This window comes from Taudactylus pleione, unplaced genomic scaffold, assembly GCF_031769625.1.
Source record: "Taudactylus pleione unplaced genomic scaffold, aTauple2 ptg000205l, whole genome shotgun sequence".
NCBI lineage: Eukaryota > Metazoa > Chordata > Amphibia > Anura > Myobatrachidae > Taudactylus > Taudactylus pleione.
The window spans coordinates 6400847-6424970 of record NW_028284607.1 but is presented as its reverse complement, the minus strand read 5'-3'; the positions used below and the strand labels follow the sequence as shown (position 1 = coordinate 6424970).

The window sequence follows — 24124 nt, the reverse complement described above, 5'->3', positions numbered from 1 at the left end:
TTAATAGTAAAATAAGTGTATAGAAAGGGCAGTGTGTAAGTCAGTAGCTGTGTGTCTGCAAAAAAAGAGCCATGTGTTATATTCGCCTTCCCCAAGTCTGGTCCCCTTCCATCAGCAGCCCCTCCCTCTGCGTGACAGGTCCCCACCTCTTTGCTGTGCATTGCAGCAATCGTACTGCGCATGTGCAAGTCCAGGGCTATAAATAGCTCGTGACGTCATCTAGAAATATTCATGTAAGATACGCCCATCGGTCCCGCCCACCTATAGTGCGTCCCGGGCTGCAGCGACGCGAGTAACAGAACCGGGAGCAGTGCAGGCAGGCTGAGCGAGAGCAGAACCCATCACCGGCACTTCATCCAGACGGCATGGCGGACCGGGAGCAGCTGCTCCAGAGAGCCCGTTTGGCGGAACAGGCAGAGAGATACGAGGATATGGCGGCAGCTATGAGATCGGTGAGTATTATGCAGATAACAGGCAGATGAGGAAGAGTATGTCATGCTGACAGCATCGTGCAGAGCAATATATATGTCTATGGGTTCTGCTTTTCTCATAATCCAGCATCTATAGATCCTGGGACTTTCTAAAGGAGCCGACCGCACAATATGTTTCCCATTACGATGCAAAATCATAGGTGTTAATATGTTTTTGAAACCGTGGTTTTATAATCCGTATTTGCAATGTTATTGATTATAAAAAATAATCAAATGAGAGTAAATGATTCCCAAATGCAGAACAAACTACCCATTTTTGCCTTGTACAGTAAGTGTGTGAGAGAGCCTGCAATATGGAGGATCTGACAGCTGCCAGGAATTGTAGAATGTAGAACAAGTGATACAGCAGATGATCAATCACAAATATAATGGACATATCAGTATTGTATTCACATAATCTTTGACAGTTCATATTGCATTTATTTGCAGTAAAATTGGTATCAACCATGTGTGGTCTTTAGTAACAGGTAACACCCATTGGACACTTTATGCTATTTACATTTTGTACAGAAATAGGTTGCTGTATTGTGCTTGCCTATGGTGGTTGTCTGGGTTAGGAGTCCCTAGCAGTGGGGTGGAGTCGCTGTGTACTTGGATGTAGTATTAGTTGGCAACTGGAGTAGGTATGTTCCTGTGGTGTGGCTCCTTCACCAAATATGTATATGATTGTGAGATGAGGCCAGGTATGAATGTTGTCTGGTTATGGAATAATGCTTAATATGAGTGCATAAATGTTGTGAGATCAATGTATACTAATGCAGACGGCACATGTGTCTGACTGCATCTGCCTGTAGTTTGGCATTTGAATGTAAGTCATGCCTGGGGTGATTGTGTACCTGTCTGCTGCATGGTACGGTCAGTTGGTATCTTTTGTGTACATGCAGTATGTCTGTTAGGCATGGGTGTGCCTACTTATAGTATTGAATGACTCAAACTTGGAACCATGCTTATGTGTTTAAGCACCGATTACATATGACATGACATTAGAAGGTGATTAACAGTTGCTGGTCTAACACATTGCATTTTTATCAGTACATTAAGAGCTGAACATTTCACCCTTGTGCTATGCAGGTTACAGAACTTAATGAGCCGTTATCTAATGAAGACCGGAACTTGCTGTCAGTAGCCTACAAGAATGTAGTGGGTGCACGAAGATCTTCATGGCGAGTCATCAGCAGCATCGAGCAGAAGACCTTGGCTGATGGTAATGAGAAGAAGCTGGAAAAGGTGAAAGCATACAGAGAGAAGATTGAGGCAGAACTGGAGGGGGTATGTAGCGAAGTGCTGTCTCTGCTTGACAAGTTCCTCATCAAGAATTGCAATGACTTCCAGTATGAGAGCAAAGTTTTCTACCTGAAAATGAAGGGGGATTACTACCGTTATCTCTCTGAAGTGGGCTCTGGAGATAGGAAGCGGAGTGTGACCGACTCATCTGAAGCTGCGTACAAGGAGGCCTTTGAGATCAGCAAGGAACACATGCAGCCGACTCACCCTATTCGTCTGGGCCTGGCCCTCAATTTTTCAGTCTTCTATTATGAGATACAAGGTAATCCTGAACAGGCTTGCCTCCTTGCCAAGCAGGCCTTTGATGATGCTATCGCTGAGCTGGACACGCTAAACGAGGATTCCTACAAGGACTCCACCCTCATCATGCAGCTCCTGCGTGATAACCTGACCTTGTGGACAAGTGACCAGCAAGATGAAGAGACCGGAGAAGGCAACAATTAGAGGGTTTTGCGTCTTGCTACAGCCCATTACCTACCCGCTCCCCTCCATCACATGCCACCCCCCCCCCCCCCCCACCGCTACCCTTGACATGTCCCTGTGCTTATCATATCCGTATCATTGGCACAACTGCTCATACTGCTGCGTGCCCGGGGAGACGGGTTCTCGTGGCGTCCTCTTGGGCATTGCTGGATTGCGTTGGTGCATCAGCCGATTCTCGGGTTGCCCGCGCATTGTTCAGGGGATAGGGAAGCTGCAGTTTTCAGAGAGGCGCCCACGCTCTCCTTACCGATAGGGCACGTACGGGCTGGAACGATGCAAAGTGGTCCCGTTTTATTTTGTAAAGAAACTGTTTTTAGTTTCCATTTGTGCAGCATTCCCTGTGCATGTAAAGGACTCCCCACCTCCTTTCTTACCATGAAGGAGGCACCACACAGTTCTGACTGTGATTGGCTGCAGATCCCATAATGGGGAACGGAGGTCCACCTGTTTTTGTTAGCTAACTATAGACGTTTTTAAATGTGAGCTTTGTGAAATTTATATTTGCCCTTTTAACTTATGGCATGATAATTCTGCACCTCTTATGAGTTTGAATGCCTTAAATGTATCTGAGGTTTTCTGTTTGTTTGTTTTTTTAATTCTAATCATTTTAATTATTCTGGTAAATTTTCAAGGGCCTCATTATTTGGTTGTAAGCCTTGTGTGATCCAGCCCTCAGGGCTGACTGCATCTGCACAGTGTGTATTAGCCTGTTATGATGGATGCCAATAAAATGCCAGACACCCAATATAAATGTGTTGGAATTACGTGGATGAAATAAATGCTGCTTTGAGGATATTATATCCGCATGAGCCTCTTGTCTCTTTGATAGAATGGAAATATCTCTTGTTCCTTATCTTCTAGGCGTGGGCTGTATATCAATGATACTGGCTCACTGGGTAGAAACAGCAGGTATGAAGAACCAAGACTGCCCAAAAAGGGTTTCAGAATCCTCTACCCTGTGACTTTCCTTTACAAATAATAGGTTTTAGTCATTAGAACCCAACATGTATAATCTGAAGCCTGCAGCTATGTCTGTAAAATAACTTTTACCAGCATTGCTTGCTGCAACCTATTCTAAATATAATCTCAGAAGACTTTCGACTGAATGGTTTATAATTGGTGTAAACCTAGTACTAGTTTGCAGGGATTAGTGGAGGTGACAGCTTCTATTACAGATTGGAATTATTTAATTGATGGTACTATCCAGATAACTCCTTATTGGTTTTGCATATATCACATCAGATACATTATATTCTAATCTAAAAACTCCAGTCACCTAGCAATTGTGTTAATACTTACTGGGTTGCCTGCAGCATTACTTACGGTGCAAATTACCTCTACTATACCTGGCGCATTGTGCTTAACTGGGATATTCACCCAAACTTGTTATGGACTAAAATATTATCTTGCGGTACATGGGCAAGTTAATTTATATTATCATATTTACATACCATGGGTCTGATTCATTATGGATCGCAACAGCGTATGCAGTTGGCCAATCGTTGCGTGCCGATCATACGTATGCACCGCAGTGCACAATGGATACATTGCGATCACGCAGAGCACGGTAAGCCATCGCAGAGTGATCGACAGGTAGTCAGCGTTTGGGGGTGGTGATGGGGGAGTGGTTGGAGAAATGCAGACGTGCCTGTCCGTTTGAACGCCGTTGCATGGGTGTGCATAAATTAGCCACTGCGACTGCATACGCAGCTTGAGTACGCTCTGCGTGCGACGAGGTTAGCAATTTCTCATGTACACGCAGGACTGCAAGTTATTACGGATGTGCGGAAGCGGTAGTGGGCGTCTCTGTGGTGGTTTTGGGCATCTCTATACTGGTTTTGCGATTGCAGTCATTAGCATATGCAGCAGACCTGCGTGCGTAAACGCAGCTGCAATAGCAATCCGTAGTCAATCAGGACCTATATCTCACATTTTTATGCAATTGTACCCATTGATGGTTAAATCACCTTCTTTAGTCTAGTAGGTAAGCAGGCAGGTAGTATCAGTTCCTACGCTACAATTTGATCTTGCTGTAATTCTGTCTGATTCACCTTTGCTTCATGATATATTGCTTTTGGCCAGGATTGGATTTTTCATATGGTAGATACTGGGTAAATATTACAACTAACCCTTAACTACAGGCTATATATTCTAAACTTTTTGAAGGTTTTCAATGGATATGTCCCCCCTGGCAATCATATTTGGCCTTACAAGTTCAAGACACATCAGCAAAATTATATATCGGAGCCCATTGGCTCACCCCAACCCTGCAATTAGCCTTCTGTAATTGGGCACATTTCCTTCCATGCAGGACACTTGTATTTAGGGGAAGTAGTATTGCTGAGTGGTCCCTAAATGCCTTTGGATGTGACCTGAATAATTCATACTTCAGTACAGGTAATGGATGAGATGGGGAAGGTCTGTACCAGTTTCCACAGCAACCAAATGAGATTTATAGAAGCTTCTGTTTCCATGGTAACAGGACAAGAGGGAGTGATGCTGCAGAACACATCTTGCTTTAGTCTGAGCAAGCTGCTACTGTTGAGACATGTCTGATATTTACAGGACTTCTCATACACCTTTATTTCTTGGCTAACCTGATTCTTCTGTGCTTTAAATGTATAAAACTGATTTTAAACCGATGTGGCCAGATGATGTAGCTAGCTGCTAATATTTGTTATGTAACGTAAAATTTGAATAGCCTCTCCAGCAATATGTTTTTTTAACCCAACAGCACTTTTTTATCAGTGCTATAAGAACTGCATTTAAGGTAGCAAGAGCCAATACTTTGGAGATAAAATGCTATCACAAAATTGATATGGTAAAGCAATGCTGTGATCGGGATAGCTAAAATCCAGCTTATGGTATCAGGGCCAACCCTCACAATAGTGGAAAGTGTACATACTTTGTTACTTTTTAGTTTGAAAAATATTAAAATGGCATTTTCATATGAAGTGCATTTGTAAAGCAACTTAAATTATTTAATTCTCTTCCTGAAAGCAGATGAACAATATGATTTTATTGTACTAAGGGACCATTGGTGTAAACAGACTTTTAGTCTATTTTACTTTTTATCAGAAAATAAAGATGTACTCTTGAGCCTCCCATATAGTATATTATCCATGCCCCACTCGGTGACGCTCCTTGCCTCCTGCTTGATGCTCATCTTCTGCTTTGTGTGCAGAGTGTGAGGAATAGGATGAGCACAGTTCACGATATGTCACCACCACAGCCTGCTCACTGCTAAATGACCAAGACGCAGGCAGTCGCACTCTGATTATACTCTCGGGGGGGCCATAGTGTTATGGGGAGGGATGCACTATCACTGTTTTGCAGTCAAACCTCTGAAAATGATGTATATGGAGGTTTGACCACTTACCGCATATGCACCAAGCGCCCGAATGTGATACATTCTGGGGCTTGGATGCGGTGAGCAACACCATCTTTAGATGATGATGACCAATAGAAGCCTAAGGGCTTCTATTCGCTACTCCCCCCTGGGAGTGATCCAATCTGATACCTTCCAGCACCCCCGGCGGCATTTGTCACTCGAGGCATGCGCAGAAGGGCTTCTATCACAAAGGACAGCTCTTACTGGGAGAGCTGCCCTTTGTGATTTTAATCAGGCATACCCGTGTTATTTACGCCGTTAGCAAATTGCAGTGCGTCATGAATCCCGCCCATGGTGAGATGTGCCTCCATTGCATGAATACACATGTAGCCTCATACACATAACTTCAGTACACCATGCGGCACAAGTGAGCTATTTATTTTAGTGGCTTTATCTTTAAATTTGCGTCTTATTTGCACAGCAGACACAGCAAAACACCACTCGCTCTATACCAGAGAGTTTCCAGGGTGTGACTTAAACCGCACAGAACTTAGGATAAATATGTACAAAGTCGCAGATGAAACAACAAAACTTGGTGTGAATAAAAAACAAAACTGCAGCGTCTACATTGTAGCACTTTTAATACGGATTCAGACTCCGTCACACACAGATGTGCAAGTGTCTCATATCAAATGAATGAGTGCAGTCCTGTTAACCGTTTTGTCACATCGCATTGCGACTAAGGCATGTTTTTGGGCGAAAAAGGACATGGTGCAAGCCGTGTATCATGGGACCTGGCGTGCTGAGAAGGGCTGTTTGGCGCGACTGTCAATAGTGTATGAGGACACATTTGTAGGTGCTTTTAATTACTAAATAAGTTTTCAGTGTTATTTTCTCAAAGATAAATGTTTTAACAAATGATATGAACATCTCTATTTTCATCTAAACCACTGAAGCGGTCTCGTCGCACCACTAACTGCTTGCTGAACCTGTCCACTCTCTCATTTGCATACAGAATCCTTTACCATTAAGGAGGGACTGCCAATGAACGGAACAGAGAAGATTTGGTAAATTAATTTCTGAAGCTAAGTTGTGTGTAGTCCTTAATTTCTGTTAAATCTTACAAGATTAAAGCCGGGTACACGATACAATATATTGGGCGATCTTACGACCAAATCCACCCAATTCATCGTTTGATGAGTTCTGTGGTCGCATCTTCACATCTGATGTCACTGCACATCAGATGGGACGATGCCATGGACGACTTGGTGTTGTTACATTAAGCATGTGATGATATATCGAATAGTCATTCGGCGGATCGTGCAGTGTGTGATGCGATATATCATTACATCGATTCGTCGCATCACTGAAGTGTGTACCCAGCTTTAAGGGTTACAATTTTAGTCTGTAACAGTTCACTAATCTATTATATAGTTTTAAAAACACAAAAAAGGTATTCGGACATTTAGAACAATTATGCAAGTTGCATGCTTTTTTTTTTTTTGATGACTGTAAAACCAATTTAGCTAGTCTTTCTAGTGTTATCATCCCCACTAGCACTGTAACTTGGGATGTTACTTGCATTTTCTGCAGACAAATATCTTGGAATGCCTAAATGAAAGGTAATCACAAAGATTAGCAATGGATGTGTTCAATATATAATTTTGACCCCCTTCACTAATGCTTAGCTTTCTGTATGCAGGTTACACGCACAGTGCAATGAGACAACAGAGTGATAAATTAGAAAGGAATGTTCTGTCTATTGAAGGTCATTTATGAGATCTACGTGCTTTATCCAGCTTTTCTCAGAGCGGCAAGGCCAGGGCAGGATACGGGGAGAAACAGACTGCAATACAATGAAATGGTCATTCAAATCTCCAGTAATATGATGGATGCAACAATTACACCCGTTTCTGAAAATCCCAAGACTGAGCTACTAAAGGGCTGTGCAGTAGCCCACACTATAAATGGATAACTGCTCTTAAGATGAATGGGTCACAGGGATAGTAATATATGGTCATAACCATATATTACTATCCCAGGGATAGTATCCCTAGCCTAGAAAGCATAAGGTTTTCTTAGGGCTTGGGTACGGGATCCCGGCGGTCAAAATCCCGCCGCCACCATCCGGACAGGGTTAGGATACCGACACCTGTCAGTATGTATCCAAACACTCTTCCTAACTCTCCCTCTCCAGTGCCTAAACCTAACCCTCTTGTTAGAGCCTAACCCCTTATGCTAACCCTCCCCCTAACCTTGCTACTTACCTTCAAGATGCCAGCGCCGGGATTCTGACAGGTGTTGGGATGCTGGTGCCAGGATTCTGACAGGTGTCGGGATATTGGCCGTGGTATTCTAAGCGCTGGCATCCCTTTTGGCCGGATATTGGCCAAATACCGTTCTTATTGTCTCTTGGTATCTCAGCAGCTGCGAAAAGGAAAGGACAAATCAAAACACAACATTTTAGAACTTGATCTGAGCAGTAAATTGAATACAATAATGTATAAAACTGCTAAAAAAATATTAAGATTAAAAATCTGTCAGTGGAACTGCTGCAACAATTTCTTACATTTATTTATCTACTGATAAAACTATGCCAATTTCTAAGTATCCAAGCTGAAACACCACATATGTTAAGCTACTGATCAGCACATAAACACTGAACATGCAGCCTGACATTACTTGTCAATTAGAAACCTCTAGTCCTGATGCTCAGTAGGAGTAAACAGACATTCCTAAGTGGCCTTTTCATACACATGGTTTAATATTTACTACAAATGTGCATATAGTACACTGCACTTGATTAATCTTTCCCCTCATGTTTCAGCCACATGTTATCTAGGTGAACACACAGCCTTATTGGCAGTCATCTTATGGCACACTGATACCAAGATGTGATTCTCAAGTTACATTTATTCTCTGCAGAGGTAGTTCAGGAGGGCCTCAAGCAACGTGGGCAGCCAAGGAACCATTGATATAAATCTGTGACCTGCGGTGAGGTCAATGGCTGGGGTGGCACACATGTATAAAAACACAGTTTTACATCAAAACTCGGGAGCATGACGGAGTATGATACGGGAGGAAGTATGACAGGGGAGGCTCTGCCTCCCCTGACTGCTCGTCCCTGATATAAATGCTGTCATGTTCCCCCAAGAGTAGTAAGGTTTGAGTGGAGACGGACAGATAGATTAGTGCAGAGGTTCCCAAACTCCGTCCTCAAGGTTCCCTAACAGTCTATGTTTTAAGGATATCCATGGTTGAGCACAGATGGTTAAACTAAGACTGAGGTACTAATTAAGGGCCTGATTCACTGCAGTTTGCTATTCTGCTTATACGCACGCAACGCAGTTGCTAAAATCAGCGGTGACCTGTAAATGTTTGCATTCGAATTGCGATCGCAGCCTAATATAAGGACGCCCACTTCCCCTTACTCACATCCGTTTACTAGGCCAACATACAGTGCATCTGGAAAGTATTCTAGCGCTTCACTATTTCCACATTTTGTTATGTTACAGCCCTATTCCAAAATGGAATAAATTCATTTTTGTCCTCAAAATTCTACACACAATACCCCATAATGACAACGTGTAAACAGTTTTTTTTTTTTTAGATTTTTGCAAATTTAATTTAAAAAACAAACACTAAGCCCCAAAGCATATTTTCAATATAAATTGCACTCACCAGACTTCTAAGTTTAGCAGCAAGGTCCTTTATTGTTTTTAAACAGCCATAGAGAGAATTGACGTTTCAGTCCTTACTGGGACTTTTGTCAAGATACAATCCTGACAAAAATCCTAACGAGGACTGAAATGTCGATTCTCTCTATGGCTGTTTAAAAACAATAAAGGACCTTGCTGCTAAACTTAGAAGTCTGGTGAGTGCAATTTATATTGAAAAAAATTATATATATCTCTCCACAAGAGGGCACTCATCAAATAGATGCAGCCAAAGGGTTATTTTAATGCTTATTCCATGCAATGTTTTGGTACCATCAGGTCCTTTCTCAAGCATACCAGAATATATCAATTGTCGAAATAAAATGCTCACATAGTACAGGCTCAGATCAAAGTCTTCCTCCTCTCTCCATTCCTACCTCTGCTTTGGTTTTAACCTCTCTGCCTTATGTATGTCCACATACATCTAGCCTCCTTGCGCCTTAACAGTCTTTCTAGTCGCGCCATGTAGTGGCATGACTCGGTAGCGCCAAGTGTCTTTTTGTGCAACTTTTTACCTTCCAATGCGTCTTATTCGCACAGCGATGTGAACAGGACTCACAAACAGCTTCTGCCTCTGTATCGCACAGAGGATAGATGTATTTGGATCTGTACATACCAGCTCCCTGTATACACCTGAGGTGTTCCTGATAGTTGACTACGCTGCTGTCCCAACTTTTGTGCACTTCTCTCATATTGTTTGTGGGTTAAATGCTACCCCTCCAACAACCCCCCCCCCCTCTCCCCACCCTTCCAATCCTGCACCCTGTTTCCTCTGTTTCTTGTCAGCTCGTCACATAACTCCCTTTTCCTCCTCTGTATACAGAACGAGGCTGGGTGTACAATTTGTGTAGGCTTCCCATCTGTCACTTTTTCTCCATCATGCTGTCAGGGTTCAGCCTAGGATCAGCCATCTCTTACCTCTGTGCCGGCTTCCCCTGACTTCTCATTCGGTCAGACGTCTGGTGCAGTGATGGGCGAGGTGCTGAGCATTCTGCCTTAGGTGCTTGCGGACTTCCATGGTCGGCTGTGTGTCAGGTATCGGAGTTCCAAGCATGAGCGCCGCCATGACAGTTCCTATCATGTGACAGTATCCCAACCAATGGTAGCATGGTTTAGGTCAGCTAACACTGTGCTCCTATCATCTGCTACCCCTGGGTATATATCCGGCTCCAGAACTCCAATAAGTTGCCTGTTCAACAATTGTCACTCCTAGTAAGCTAGTAGAGTCTTGTTCCAGGTTCCCTTGGTTCTCTCATTTGTTTCCAGAGTCTCCAGTGTTCCCTTTGAGCAACAGTGCGATTACATCCCTGCCTGTGTATTTTTACCAGTGTCTCCCGGAGCAGCAGTGCTAATTACATCCTTGCCTGAGTGCTTTACTTCCAGTGACAGTGCTATTACATCCCTGCCTGTGTGTTTTTACCAGTGTCTCCCAGAGCAGCAGTGCTAATTACATCCTTGCCTGAGTGCTTTACTTCCAGTGACAGTGCTATTACATCCCTGCCTGTGTATTTTTACCAGTGTCTCCCGGAGCAGCAGTGCTAATTACATCTTTGCCTGAGTGCTTTACTTCCAGTGACAGTGCTATTTCATCCCTGCCTGTGTATTATTACCAGTGTCTCCCGTAGCAGCAGTGCTAATTACATCTTTGCCTGAGTGCTTTACTTCCAGTGACAGTGCTATTACATCCCTGCCTGTGTATTATTACCAGTGTCTCCCGTAGCAGCAGTGCTAATTACATCTTTGCCTGAGTGCTTTACTTCCAGTGACAGTGCTATTACATCCCTGCCTGTGTATTATTACCAGTGTCTCCCGGAGCAGCAGTGCTAATTACATCTTTGCCTGAGTGCTTTACTTCCAGTGACAGTGCTATTTCATCCCTGCCTGTGTATTATTACCAGTGTCTCCCGGAGCAGCAGTGCGATTAAACATCTTCTGCCTGAGTGCTTCACTTCCAGCGAAAGTGCTATTACAACTCTGCCAGTGTGCGCTGTCTGTGCCATTCCATGTGTATTCCTTGTGTGCCATCCGGTTGTGCTAAAGTGTGTCCACACGCCACCCAGCATATATCTCTCAAGTACCATCCGGCTGTGCTAAAGTGTGTCCGCATGCCACTCCTTGTGTATTCCTTGTGTGTCATCTGGTTGTGCTAAAGTGCGTCCACACGACATTACCTGTGTCTCCCTCAAGTGCCACCCGTGGTGCAAAAGTGCATCTACACGGCAATACCTGTGATTCCTTAAGTATCTCTCAAGTGCCAACTCTAGTGTACCTCAAGTGCCAATTCCAAGTATCATCTCCTGGTGTATCTCCCTGTGTAGTACTGCCTTTGGGCCACTGATATTCGAGTCTCTATTCCCACAGGGCTTGGATACCTGGTCAAAGGACCGCGACCTGCCTGTACAGTGCAGCTAAACCCATATCCCGCTTGGAGTGGTCACTGGTGAACACCTCCCTGCAGGTTAGACTCCGCACCTTTGAAAAGGTCTCGTCAACATACAAGACCTGTGGACGAGGAGTCCTGATAGCCAGGCCTCTCGCCCCGAATTCTTCCGAACTCAAGATCACCACCCCTCTGTATTGGATTCCTCAAACCGCAAACCTGACACATGCCTGTGTGCATTGCTACCCTAAATGTTCTAGGCCTCAACTCTTCAAAAAACACAAACCCTTCTCCATCGCAGTCCTCGTGATCTTAAAGCTGAGGTGGTGATCCTACAAGAAACCCACTTTTGAGACTCAGACCATACATCAATGACTTCTAAACACTATCCTAATGTATATTATGCTTGTAGCCCAACTATACGTAATGGTGTTGCTATTTTGCTGTGTATTATTCTCCCCTTTACACCCCATTCCACCACGAGTGATAAAGATGGTCGCTACATCATTATAATAGGCAAGCTACTCTGCTGCTGTTCTTTATGTGCGAAATATGAACCATTTTGCTATTTTTGCGTAATTTATTTATTTTTTCTTCCCTACATAAGGTACTACACTAGAGGGTCTTCTTTTGTTGGGTGGAGATTTTAACCAGGTCTAGATCCATTATTGGATAGATCTCTTCCTACTGGGGTAGCTAGCTCTTGGGAATGGGTATGAAATTTCGATTCCCGTCAGCGGCAGCCCGACAAGAGCAGAGTTAGAAGCAGCGGAAGCCCGACAGCGCTGGAAATCCCGATCGTGGATAGGTAAGTATCTACTAACCTAACCCTCCTTAGGGGTGCCTAACCCTAACTCTCCCCCCCCCCCCCCCCCCAAGTGCCTAACCCTAACCACCCCCTTCCCCGCTGCCTAAACCTAAGTCCCCCGTGGGGGGTGCCTAACCCTCCCTCCCCCTAGCCTAACCCTCCCGGGGGGGTGCCTAACCCTAAGTCCCCCCCGGGAGCCCTAAACCTAACCCTCCCCCCCCCGCGGCTGTCCGCTCGCGGCGCCTGGCATCACTACAATCAGGATGCCGGGCGCCGGTCTCCCGGCGTCGGGGAAATGCGGGCGTCTACATCTAGATGCCTGGCATTTCACTCTTGCCGGGATATGACAGTCGGGAAGCCGGCTGCCGGTATTTAGGCAGTCGGCTTCCCGTTTGCTTCCCAGCTCTTGTAACATTTGATATCTGACTAGACACCTTAAGGGAAGCTGGCCTCTTTGACATCTGGAAATCTCTCAACCCATCCTCATGCATCTACACTTTCTATTCGTGTCCCCACAATGTCACTCTAGACTGGACGCAATTGTGTTCTCTTTCGCCCTAGATTGTATCCATTCACTTTATCCCGTGGTCGGACCACTCTGTAGTTTTCCACCTCTGCTCTCCTGGAGTCCCCAGTGGGCAGGCCCTCGGAGACCCTTGTAGAAATACCACAATTTTGAACCAAAATAACATTGTATGAACGCATACTTCTCCACCAATGTATGGAGTCCCTCCTGCTTTGCCCTTGTTTACGAAGCCCACAAAGCCATAGTTAGAGGTCAGATAATAAGTTACAACTCCTACCGTAATAAAGCCCAAAAAGTAAACTCGCCAACGTCACCCTCGGGTATATTTACTAAAGTGAGGGTTTTTAGAAGTGTTGTTGTTGCCCATAGCTACCAATCAGATTCTAGCTATTATCTTCTAGAAGGTGCTAGATAAATAAGTACAATCTCATAGGTTGCTATGGGCAACATCCCCACTTCTAAAAACCCACACTTTAGTGTATATATACCCCTCAGACTCAATCAAGTGGAACACACCCACAAACAACACCCCACTAACCAGAACTATCAATCTAGCGATCGATTTGTCACAAACTTAACATTCTTTCAGAGAAAACTGGATAGTGATTCCACTGGCTAAATAAGAAATTCTATGAAAAACCCACACTTCCTCCCTTAATATTCTGTGATCAAAGATACCCATAAGACCCCATAATATAATGCAACTACAATTAATAACATCTTTAAGGCCTACTACAAAACCTTTTACCCTACATGCTCAGGACTCACTCAGCCCCAACTCCCTTCCCGCTGTTAAAGGACTACAGTACCTCTCCTTATGTGCACTGCTGTATCCAATTCCTGATTTGTCTGATGCAATCCGTAAACCCATCACCGAGGAAAGTGATTCTTGGGCCCTTTAAATGCCAACAACAGTCTAAAGCGTCCAGTCCTTATGGTTATCCTATGTCTTCCTATAAGACATTTCAATCTATTTTAGTCCCACGTATGACTGAGGCTTTTATTAATATTTCTCCTTCATCCACTAGGGGACACTGGAGTTCAAGACAGTGGGGTATAGACGGTGGTAGAGCAGAGCCTGGCACTTTAAATAATTCTGAAGTGTGACTGGCTCCTCCCCCTCTATGCCCCATCAGCCCCAGTTTTTAGAATGTGCCCGAGAGAGCCGGTCACATAGGGCTGAGCTCCAGCCCACTCTTAGTATTTTTTCTTTTATTTTCCTTTATTTTAATTTCTAGCTTTCACAAAGCATTGAGGACAGGCTGACAGAGTACTGCGTCTGTCAGCCTGCTACATGGAGGCATCAGGTGACCCGCCACCACTAAAAAAAGAGTGCGTGTCGGAGTCCCAGGCACCCTGGCAGTAGCTCAGGGAGGACACGCCACAGCTTAATATAGAGGCTGTGTCCGTGCTTCCGAATGCCTAGCCGCAGCCCTGATGCCAGCAGTGGTAAGTATAGCTCTGTTCCCCTTATGGGAAACGGAGTTTAATCTGCGGCCCCTCCGCCCCCTCCCAGGCTCATGTGGCATATACTGTAGTATATCCCCTCCTGGAATCCTGTAACGCCGCTAGCGTTATTACAAGGGGCGGAGCTACCGCGCATAGAGCGCGGATACCAGTACAGGGAGACTGTTCAGACAGTCTGTAATGTTGCTGCCTAGCAGCATGCCTGATCCCTGCACGATGAGCGCTGTCTTACTTTATAGAGCCTGACAGCGCTCTGTTTGCTGCTCTCACGAGAGCCGAATCTTCCCTCTGCTCTATCCCCACGAGGAGGGAGCCTGCCGCGCCCCGCTACTCCCATAAGGGAGTCTACATAGCACCAATTGGCGGGGCTTAGGGAGCTACTCAGCGCGGCTGTTCCCTGCCGCGCTGGTGCTTGTAGGAGCGCTGGCTTCTGCACACAGCCGCCAGGGAGCGAGGCTGTTATTCACAGCGCTCTCGGCTGCGGGTTGCGGCGCCGGTGCTTGTATGAAGATTGCACCGGCGCTGTCTATTTCATTCCCGCTCCACCACTCGCTTTATGCCTGCTATACATTGTTTGCGCCCCGCCCGCTTATTATAGTAGGGGCAGAGTCTACTTCATGCTGGCTTGCACAGATGCCGCCATACTCCAGGAGTATTATTAGCATATGCACCTGCCTTAAAAGGAGCCGGGGCTTATTGCCAGCATCACCTGCATCCTCACTCTGGAGTTGTGTGGGGGGTGCAACCCTTAACAGGGTTGTGGGTTTTATTCCCAGTACGCCCTAGCTGTTTGGAGTTTGTATGTTCTCCCTGTGCTTGCATATGGCCTCTACCGTTTTTTTTCTTTCCTTAAGCCTACAGCACCTGGTCTTATTAGGTTTAACGGCACAACTGTGGAGTTTGTACTTTAACCTGCAGTCCTTATAGAGATCTGGCTCTGCCTCATCTCGGTTATATTGCAAGTAGTTCCCCTACGGAACTGGGCAGTGTACTGGTTTAATATTATATAATAAAAAAAAAAAAAAAAAGGACCCGCCGCCACTATTATAGAGTGAGTGTCCGGGTCCCAGGCACCCTGAAGCACGGGGAGGAACATGCCACAGCCTAATATAGAGGTTGTGTCCATGCCACTTTGCCCACCACATATCTATCAGCGCCTACGGCCACACGCCCGATCTCGTCTGATCTTGGACGCTAAGCAGCGCCAGGCCTGGTTAGTACTTGGATGGGAGACCGCCTGGGTATTCCAGGTGCGACAGGCTTATTACATTGAACATCTGGGGCAAATATGCTTGATGTGTAACAGAATAATGCAGTGTGTTTCTTGCATCTATAGCTGCCAGAGATCACTCTGCCTAAATAGTTGGGGCCACTGTTCTGGCTGCTGCCAGAAATGACGGTTATTGCATATCTTTAACCCAAGGTTAGCACAAGGGTGCGTCCCATCCCCAGGCTTATGCCTCACATTGGCTCGCCTTAAGAATGAGCCGTACTCTTCTCATGCACATATGTGGCTGCACATATGTTAAATCTCAACAGCCTTCGGTGCTTACCTTAGAAGGTATGCATCTGTGCATCTATAGGGATTTATATCTTATTTATTCCCTTATACTGTGGTTTCTCTTCAGATCGAATAAATCTTTCGCCTTTTACTTAAGATTTCCGTGGAGAGGAACAATCATGAGTTTCATGTAATTTTTTGATGCCCGGCAGCTGCTGGGCTGCACACACAAGAAGTAACGTATGGCCGTTGTAGTGGTTGGCATTGCTGTCTCACATCACTGAGGTCATCTTTTGATTTCCATCATCTGGAGCCAGAAGGGCACACCTGATAAAGCGAGTACACCGGTAACGGAAGAGTCCCAGGATCGCAATCAGTCTGGGATAGTACGTTGCTAACATTTCCTGCCCCAACACCGTAGCAGAATGACGTCCACGCGCGGCACATGAGTAGTCTCCCTGTGTGGAGGTAAGCCACATGTATGTATATACTTGTATTTTGTACTAACCCTGCGTTTAGACCTGGGGCTCAGTTCCTTCTAACTATTGCCCGTGTTATATTTTTCAAATTATATCGCCACCTACTAATCTTGTATGTAGGTACGCGTAGGCATGTAGGGATTTATGTATGTGTTAAGTATATATATATGTGTGTGTGTATATACAGATGTATGTGTGTGTGTATATGTATATATTATTATATATATATATATATATATATATTGCTTCTTATCCTTACCATTAAAGCAGGGGTAGGATATGTTCTTATCAGTTTTATGTCTGATACCTAGTATATTTAAAGAGGATGCTGCGATGGGAGGCTGGACTCTCCTGATCTGGTAGTTTGTTCTATAACTCCGCTTTACACCATCTCTCCCTAGGGATTGGGTGGTGTGTGTATATTATGTATATAATTATGGATATGTGTAGGTATTCCTATACTTCCACATTCATTAAGATACATCTTATTCCACGTCTGGAAAGCTGCCAGGGTTTACCAGAAGCTGTCGCTTATATCCATACATATTATATGGTGGCTCTATAGATTAGAGACATGTTCTGCAGCTTACATAGGATAGTCAGAGACTCCTACGGCATTGCTTTTAGTATGGACTCTATACATGTCCAGGGGCCTTCCTGTATGTCCACACATGTATATAAGGATATGTACTTACACCCGCCTCGGGTTATAGTCCTGTTTCCATCAGTCTATATCTACAGTGTCCACTTCAGGGGACCTATTAATTACAACTACACTCTAGGGCGCACTTAGTAACAAACTTGTAAGACACTAGGAATGCAATGTGTGTATATATAGATATAGCATGCTGATCTCCTGGTGCGGGATATGTGTATGTGTGTATATGTGTATATATATATGTAATGTAGCGTGCGGATCTCCTGGTGCAGTTTGACAAGTGACTTACTATGTCGGTACTAACTCTTCCTTTCAGAGAGTTTGCCTTTTCATGCAGCTATGTTTATATGTGTGAATGTGTATATATACTGATATATTCCCGTTCCTTGTATGAATTTTCCTAATAATTGGAGAAATCTGTTTTTGCCCCTGACTGGCGTTATCACTACGGATATATCTCTTCTTTACTTGGGATAATTAACGCATTCTATGTCTATGTACAGGTACCTTTCTCGGTATCGATTCTGGTACCTTATATTATTGTCTTGTCGCATATCTCACTACAATAGGTATCTGTAGGTCACTTGGGTACATTTCCTATCAGTACATAGAGAATCCAGGATCTATTCCATCCTCATGGCTTATTTAGTTAATTTACATGAGGCCTAGGGCCACCCGTCGATATAGGCAGGGTCTGGCCTGGGTTGTATCAGATTGTGGGCGTAATACACACTTCACCATTATAAGTGTTAATGTAAGGGTACACTAGCAGACCGTTTTTGGGGTATGTGTAATCTCTATATGGATACATATCCCTAATGGAACAGGCTCAGGTATAGCGTCCTGTTGTACGACCTTCTTGTCTCCATTAACAATTTGCTAGTTTCTACAGTATTTTCTTCTGCAGCATCTCCAGACTGAAGTCCGTGCTGTAGAGCATTGATCTTTGCCACTGAGGCTACTCTCTGTACCTGACGTGGTGGTTTGCTGTGAGATGAATAAGGTCAGTGACATCCTACATAGCGTCCAGAGGGCTTCTGGTCGCTCACAGGTAAGCGGGCTTACCCCACTAATGCCTCGGCAGATGCTTTCTTTTTCATGCATCCTGACATAGCTGTTGTTCTCTCTTATGCACCCTAGTTGCTGTCCTAGCAGCCTTCCGCTCTTTTAAATCAGTTGGCTGTACACTTTAGAGCTTTCCTGGTGTGTGGGTGCATAATTGCAACATTGAGATTTGTGACCCTATTCTACTGGAATCTGTTGGGGTTATGGACTGAAGTACATCTATGGGCTAATGCACATCTTTACTATAAAGTGTGACAGTCTCTATGTTCCATACAGGGGGCCTGGTTTGTTTCCTGTTCAGTATCTGTTGATAATTCAGCACACTGACAGGTACCTGAATGGTACCTTCATAGTTGTCCTAGTGCTTTAGCCTTGCGGATGGGATACTTCCCTATATTGGTAGCTCTCCCTGGGTGGAGGTGGCATCCGTGCTCTTTTTCTGCTAAGGGTATCCTGGGTGTTTTCATACTATGTTCAGGCCAGTTGTTGGTACTGATTACACTCTACAATCATGAAGGAAGTTGTCTGCTGTTTGACAGGATGGGTGGTACTGCCGTCTGACCCACTGGAAGGAATTGTAGTCTCAATCCTCTCGTATCCGCCTCTGCCTCATGCCAGTGGGATCTCCACTCGTTGACAACTTCTATGGTTTAAACCTTCCACTGGTTACCAACCCTTTAGTAGTTGGACCTCGAGAATGGTTCAGGGCGACTGTTAGGTCGTGATTCTTGCCTCCTTGTTTGCTTTGTTAGGAGTCTGTGGACAGGTCCAGCTCTGTCTCTGTATATTGGTCTCATTATACTTTTATCTATATGATGTCCCGCAGTGCTGGGATTCTGCTGTCTGAGACTGTTGCAGCTTCCTGTAGTTGTCGCTAATACGGTTTTCTCGAGTTTTGTTCTCATGTTACTGCCATTCTATGGATTCTAGTTGGGGTTTTCTGCTCCCAACGGTCTTGCTTGGTCTGTTTTTGGCTGAGCTTACGGTGTTCTGATGCTTTTCATCTGCGGGTACTCTCTCTAGCCGTATTCCATTGAATTTACGCTGTAAGTTGTGGAATGTCTGTGACTGTTCAGCAAGGAGCTCTGATTGTCTCCTGGCTCTACGACATGCCTCCAGTCTTGGGCTGTCCCTGTTTCGGTTGGCCGGGAGGTCGGCAAGTACTCCGCGCTTCCCACCCGGGAGGTTGGCTTTGGGACGTCCCCACTGTCTTGAACTCCAGTGTCCCCTAGTGGATGAAGGAGAAAACAGGATTTTGGTACTTACCGATAAATCCCTTTCTCCGATTCCACAGGGGACACTGGACGCCCGCCCAGCGCTGCGTTCCTGCCGTTTTGTTGGGTCCTTATCTAGTTGTGTGACTGCATGTGTTCCCTGCAGAGGGTTCCTCTGTTCTTCTTCAGTCGGTATTGTTCCGTTCTGTGGTCTTCTCCTTCTCCTCATTTTCCTATTGTCTACCGTCTCCTCTCGGGCTCAGTTCTTAAACTGGGGCTGATGGGGCATAGAGGGGGAGGAGCCAGTCACACTTCAGAATTATTTAAAGTGCCAGGCTCTGCTCTACCACCGTCTATACCCCACTGTCTTGAACTCCAGTGTCCCCTGTGGAATCGGAGAAAGGGATTTATCGGTAAGTACCAAAATCCTGTTTTTTGAGGGTTCCCTTTTTCATCCTGACATGACCAGTGCAAAGATTAGTCATCCCCAAACCAGGCAAAGACTCAGAGATTTGTTATTCTCTGCTCAATATCCTTACTAAATATGAACCTAAAGCTTTTTGCCAAAGTGTTAGTGAATAGATTAAACATGTTGTTTCCCTCCCTAATCCCTATGGACCAGGTAGGTTTTGTTCCATACAGGCAATTGCTGGACAACATCAGACATACTGTTGATGTTATTTATAAAAATCAATAGTCTTAAAATCCCTTCTTTATCGATTGCCCTGGACATGGAGAAAGATAGAATTGCCCAGCCTTTCATGACTCAGACAGATTACATTTTGGGTTTCAAGGTACATTTTACAGATAACTCCACCTCAGTCCTTGCTGGTGGTGAGCTGCCTGACCGGTTCAGCATTGCTAACAGCACCAACAAGGGTTCCCGCTGTCGCCACTAATCTTCGCCCTTGTTATAGAACGTTTAGCCTCTAGAATCCGGTCCAATCCCGACATTACTGGTATACAATCAATAATTCCCAATATAAAATTTCACTCTTTGCCGATGACTAACATCTCACCTTATCTAAACCTCTCACCTCACTCCCAAATCAATTTAAAGAATTGATGATTTTTGTACAGTCTCTGGTTACAAAGTCGATAACACCAAATCAGAAGCCCTGCCATTTCATTTACCAGATGCTCTTAAAAAACGCCTTAAAATCAACTTTGACTTTAACTGGAAGAAGACCTCCAAAGTATCTTGGATATATGCCCAGATATATAATGTCAACTATCCCAAATTTAACAGGACTTATTGCAATGGCAGAAACAATAAATTTCTTAGGAGGGCAAAAATCAATGCAGTAAAAATAAATATCCTCCCGAAAGTTCTATGTCTCTTTCATATGTCACCAATTGCTGTACAAATAAGCAGCTGCCGTCACAGATCATTCAATAATCTGTCATCTAAGCAGCCCTATGGTACCATAGAATAGCCACCTAAACTGAGATGCTGGAACCACTTTATCTGCATATGGGATTGCAGATGCAGGCTACAACACCCCCCAGAAACGGCCTGGACACATTTGCGTTATTTGTGGCCCTGACTGTCAATCACTTTGAAAAGTGCAAGTGCATTGCAAAGCTACCTTGGGGCGTGCGCAGTGCAACCGATAGTTGCTCAACTGCGTAAATATCGGAATGGCGTACCTCTGAATCAGACCCTATAAAGCTACGTGTATTAGTCAATTGTTGGCTTGGCACTCTAAATCATTAACTAAAGGTTGGGTTGACCTGAAGATTGATATTGTCGGAGCAGTTCCACTCTGATATATTCCCTGGCTTCAAGTGAAATCCAGGCTTCGTTCTGGCCTGCCTCCCCTCAGTCGCCTTAACACTTTCTAGCTGGGACACAGTCAACTCTGTTTGCCACCTTTCCGAAAATTTTGCCCATGGAATTTTAATAAATAAAAAAAAAATATGAAATACCATGCCCAGTATCTTAATATTCATTATTTTGTCCCATCCTAATATTTCCCGCTTCTGGGACTCCCAACCCCCATAGTACAGACAGAGTGGGTTTTTAAACCTTCTCTCCCTCTCTGCGGCAGGAAGGCGGGACTTCTCAACCTGCATGGGCTCCTCTGGAGGTTCCACTGGTGCCGTGAAGCGAGGAGCGAGTTTGAAGGTGAAACGACGGGACTGTTCCTTCTCTTTTGCTCTCTCCCTGTGGCGGAGATCTACACGGATGCATAAGGAGATTAAGTCATCCAATGTGGTTGGCAATTCCCTGGATGCGAGTACATCTTTGATCTGTTCAGACAGTCCTTGCATAAATGCAGCAATCAACGCTTCATCATTCCACCCTAATTCTGAAGCAAGGTTTTGGAAGTGCACAGCATGCTGTCCTGCAGATTGGCTGCCTTGTTTCAGTTGTAAGATAGCTGATCCTGCAGAGGATACTCGTCCAGGCTCATCGAAGACCCTCTGAAAAACTTTCAAAAACTCTGCGCTGTTATTGACCAAGGGATCATTCCGTTCCCATAATGGTGAAGCCCAGGCTAACGCCTATTCTATCAGTAGGGAGATCACGTAAGCCACCTTCATTCTCTTTGAGGAGAAATTCGCTGCTTGGACCTCAAATTGGATTGAGCATTGGTTCAGAAAACCTTGATAGCCTTTGGGGTCTCCATCATACTTCGTGGGATTCGGTATACATAATGAGCCGGTAGCGCCCACAGCTTGTACAGTCACCGTAGGAAGGGTGGTTAACTGCACCGGAGGCGGCTGAGCAGTGCCTGCATTAGGGTCTGCAGGCACTGCATAATCTGACCCTAGCAAGAAGGTTCTCGAGCAGGTCTCGTGGCAACGGATTTCCAGCAGCATCCATGTTTTATAGGCCAGAGTCCTCTGTCACAACTCTCGGGTAGATTATGGATGCGGCACGTATTAAGGAGTTGGCTAGACCTAAGCCTGAGGCGTGGAGTCTAATGTGCCGGCAGTATTCACCAGGAACCCTCGCAAGTAGGTATGGGCTTGGCTGCGTCCGACACACAGGTCACGGCCCTCAGGATAGGTTCCCTTATACAGGTGCTGGTAAACTCTGGATGGAGTGTAGCGGATATTCAGCATAGTCAACAAGCCGGGTTAGAACCAAACAGACAATACGGTACCAGGGAGCAGACAAGGAGCAGGTCACAGGGAAGGAATAGCCGAGATCAGAACCAGATATAACGCAGTACCGAGGATCAGGCTGAATTGGAGTCACAGGCAAGCCAAAGGTCAGGAACGTATTCAGAGGATATACACAGGAACGCTGGAGTAAGGTAATAGAGCCTATACTCTGGCACTGGATCAATTCCAGGAACTTCCTTAAATAGGTAAGGGTCCAACCAGCCTCAATTAGCACCACCTACTTCCTTTGCCTGCCCCTTTAAATGTAAAGCAGAGCAGCGCGCGCGTCCCTGTGAGAGCCGCATCTGCCTGCACACAGAGCCACCAGGTGGGAGAGAGTAGGAAGCCGCCAGGGGAGAGAGAGCGGCGAGTCGCTGAGGAGGAGACAGCAGAGGACAGCGGGCGCCGGGAATACACTGCCCACTGCCCGCACTCCAGCGCCGCCAGACTTGGTAAGTGACAACTGATGTCCGGCGCGGTGTGACAGTTGTAATGCAATCAGTGCAAATGCAGTACTAGGCTGCTTTGTTTTTATGCTGAAATTAAGAATTTTATTTTTTTTTAGGGCATACCCCTTCCAACCATTAAATCTCTCTCATTTAAAATCTGCCTCACCTGAACTGCAACACGTTTTTGCCAAGGTGCAAATTGCTTCTTTGGTTGCACTTTATTTGCTATTTGCTCCTACAGTATGTCTGAACCCGCAGTATATGAGGGACTATTTTAAGTGTGCATATCCCCACAAAGGTGAAATCTCTCTGCTAATATCATTGCCATATTTCACATACATCAGGGTTTGCTCTTATAGATCTCTCTTACACTTCCATGAAAAGTGCAGAGATTAACAGTGAGTCCTCCTCTCCTCTTCATGCTTATCATGGAGCCCCTTGCCGCCAGACTACGTCTAAACCCTACAATAACTGGGATATGAGTTGGCCATAAGCTGGCTCTATACGCTGATGATGTCCTTTTTAACATCACAAGGGTGTTTGGACTATTTAATGACCTCCCTCTTATATCCCCTCTCAGGAACAACACTGCCTTCCCTACTGGTCAAGATCTCAAATGTTTTGATCCCTGGATCAGACACCATCTCAAATTCCAGGATAAATTTGGTCTTTCCTCAAAATGTTCCTACCAATAACTTCATCTCCCCCACTTTTATTGCTCCTAATTTGGTTCCTGCAATAGACCACAATATAGCATTAGGCAAAACGCCGCCAGAGCATCTATAGGTTTGAGAATTAAAAATAACACCAACAAAAGCATGTTCTGTTGGTACCTGATGCCTTCATGTCTACGTGCTATTTTCCCTCATTCCACTGACTAGTGGTGGAGGGGCTGTGGGGTGGGGGGTACTCTTAGTCATATTTGGTGATTCTGAGCGATAATTAAGAAATTTTGGGAAGCAGTTCACCAGCTCATTGCTTTCATCACTGGTATTACCATACCCCAATGCTCTTCTTACTACCTCTTGTCTATGTGCATTCCCGACATACACAAACATACACATCAGCTAATTAATCATGTCATTAATGCTGCTAATTGTACCATTGCTGCCTACTGAAGACACCCGGGTGCTGCCCCTTTCTCTATCCTGCACAAAT

At 45.0% G+C, this 24124-nt stretch overlaps 1 protein-coding gene and 1 non-coding gene across 2 annotated transcripts; both read left to right on the top strand.

Moving 5' to 3' along the window:
• Nucleotides 1–247: 247 nt before the first annotated feature.
• Nucleotides 248–3056, top strand: YWHAH (tyrosine 3-monooxygenase/tryptophan 5-monooxygenase activation protein eta). The gene is made up of 2 exons (XM_088477972.1): nt 248–452; nt 1563–3056. The coding sequence occupies exons 1-2, from the start codon at nt 366–368 to the stop codon at nt 2217–2219; spliced, it is 744 nt and encodes a 247-aa protein (XP_088334098.1). The 5' UTR covers nt 248–365; the 3' UTR covers nt 2220–3056.
• A 13038-nt stretch (nt 3057–16094) lies between these two features.
• On the top strand, nt 16095–16209 carry LOC148518006 (U5 spliceosomal RNA). Its single transcript, XR_015879240.1, has one exon. It is a non-coding gene; the product is annotated as a U5 spliceosomal RNA (small nuclear RNA).
• Nucleotides 16210–24124: the final 7915 nt, after the last annotated feature.

Excerpts from the sequence above, each read along its gene's own strand:
- YWHAH (XM_088477972.1), top strand. The coding sequence starts at position 366 with ATGGCGGACCGGGAGCAGCTGCTCCAGAGAGCCCGTTTGGCGGAACAG. Across the intron at positions 453-1,562 it reads TGGCGGCAGCTATGAGATCG|GTTACAGAACTTAATGAGCC; the intron begins GTGAGTATTATG and ends TGTGCTATGCAG.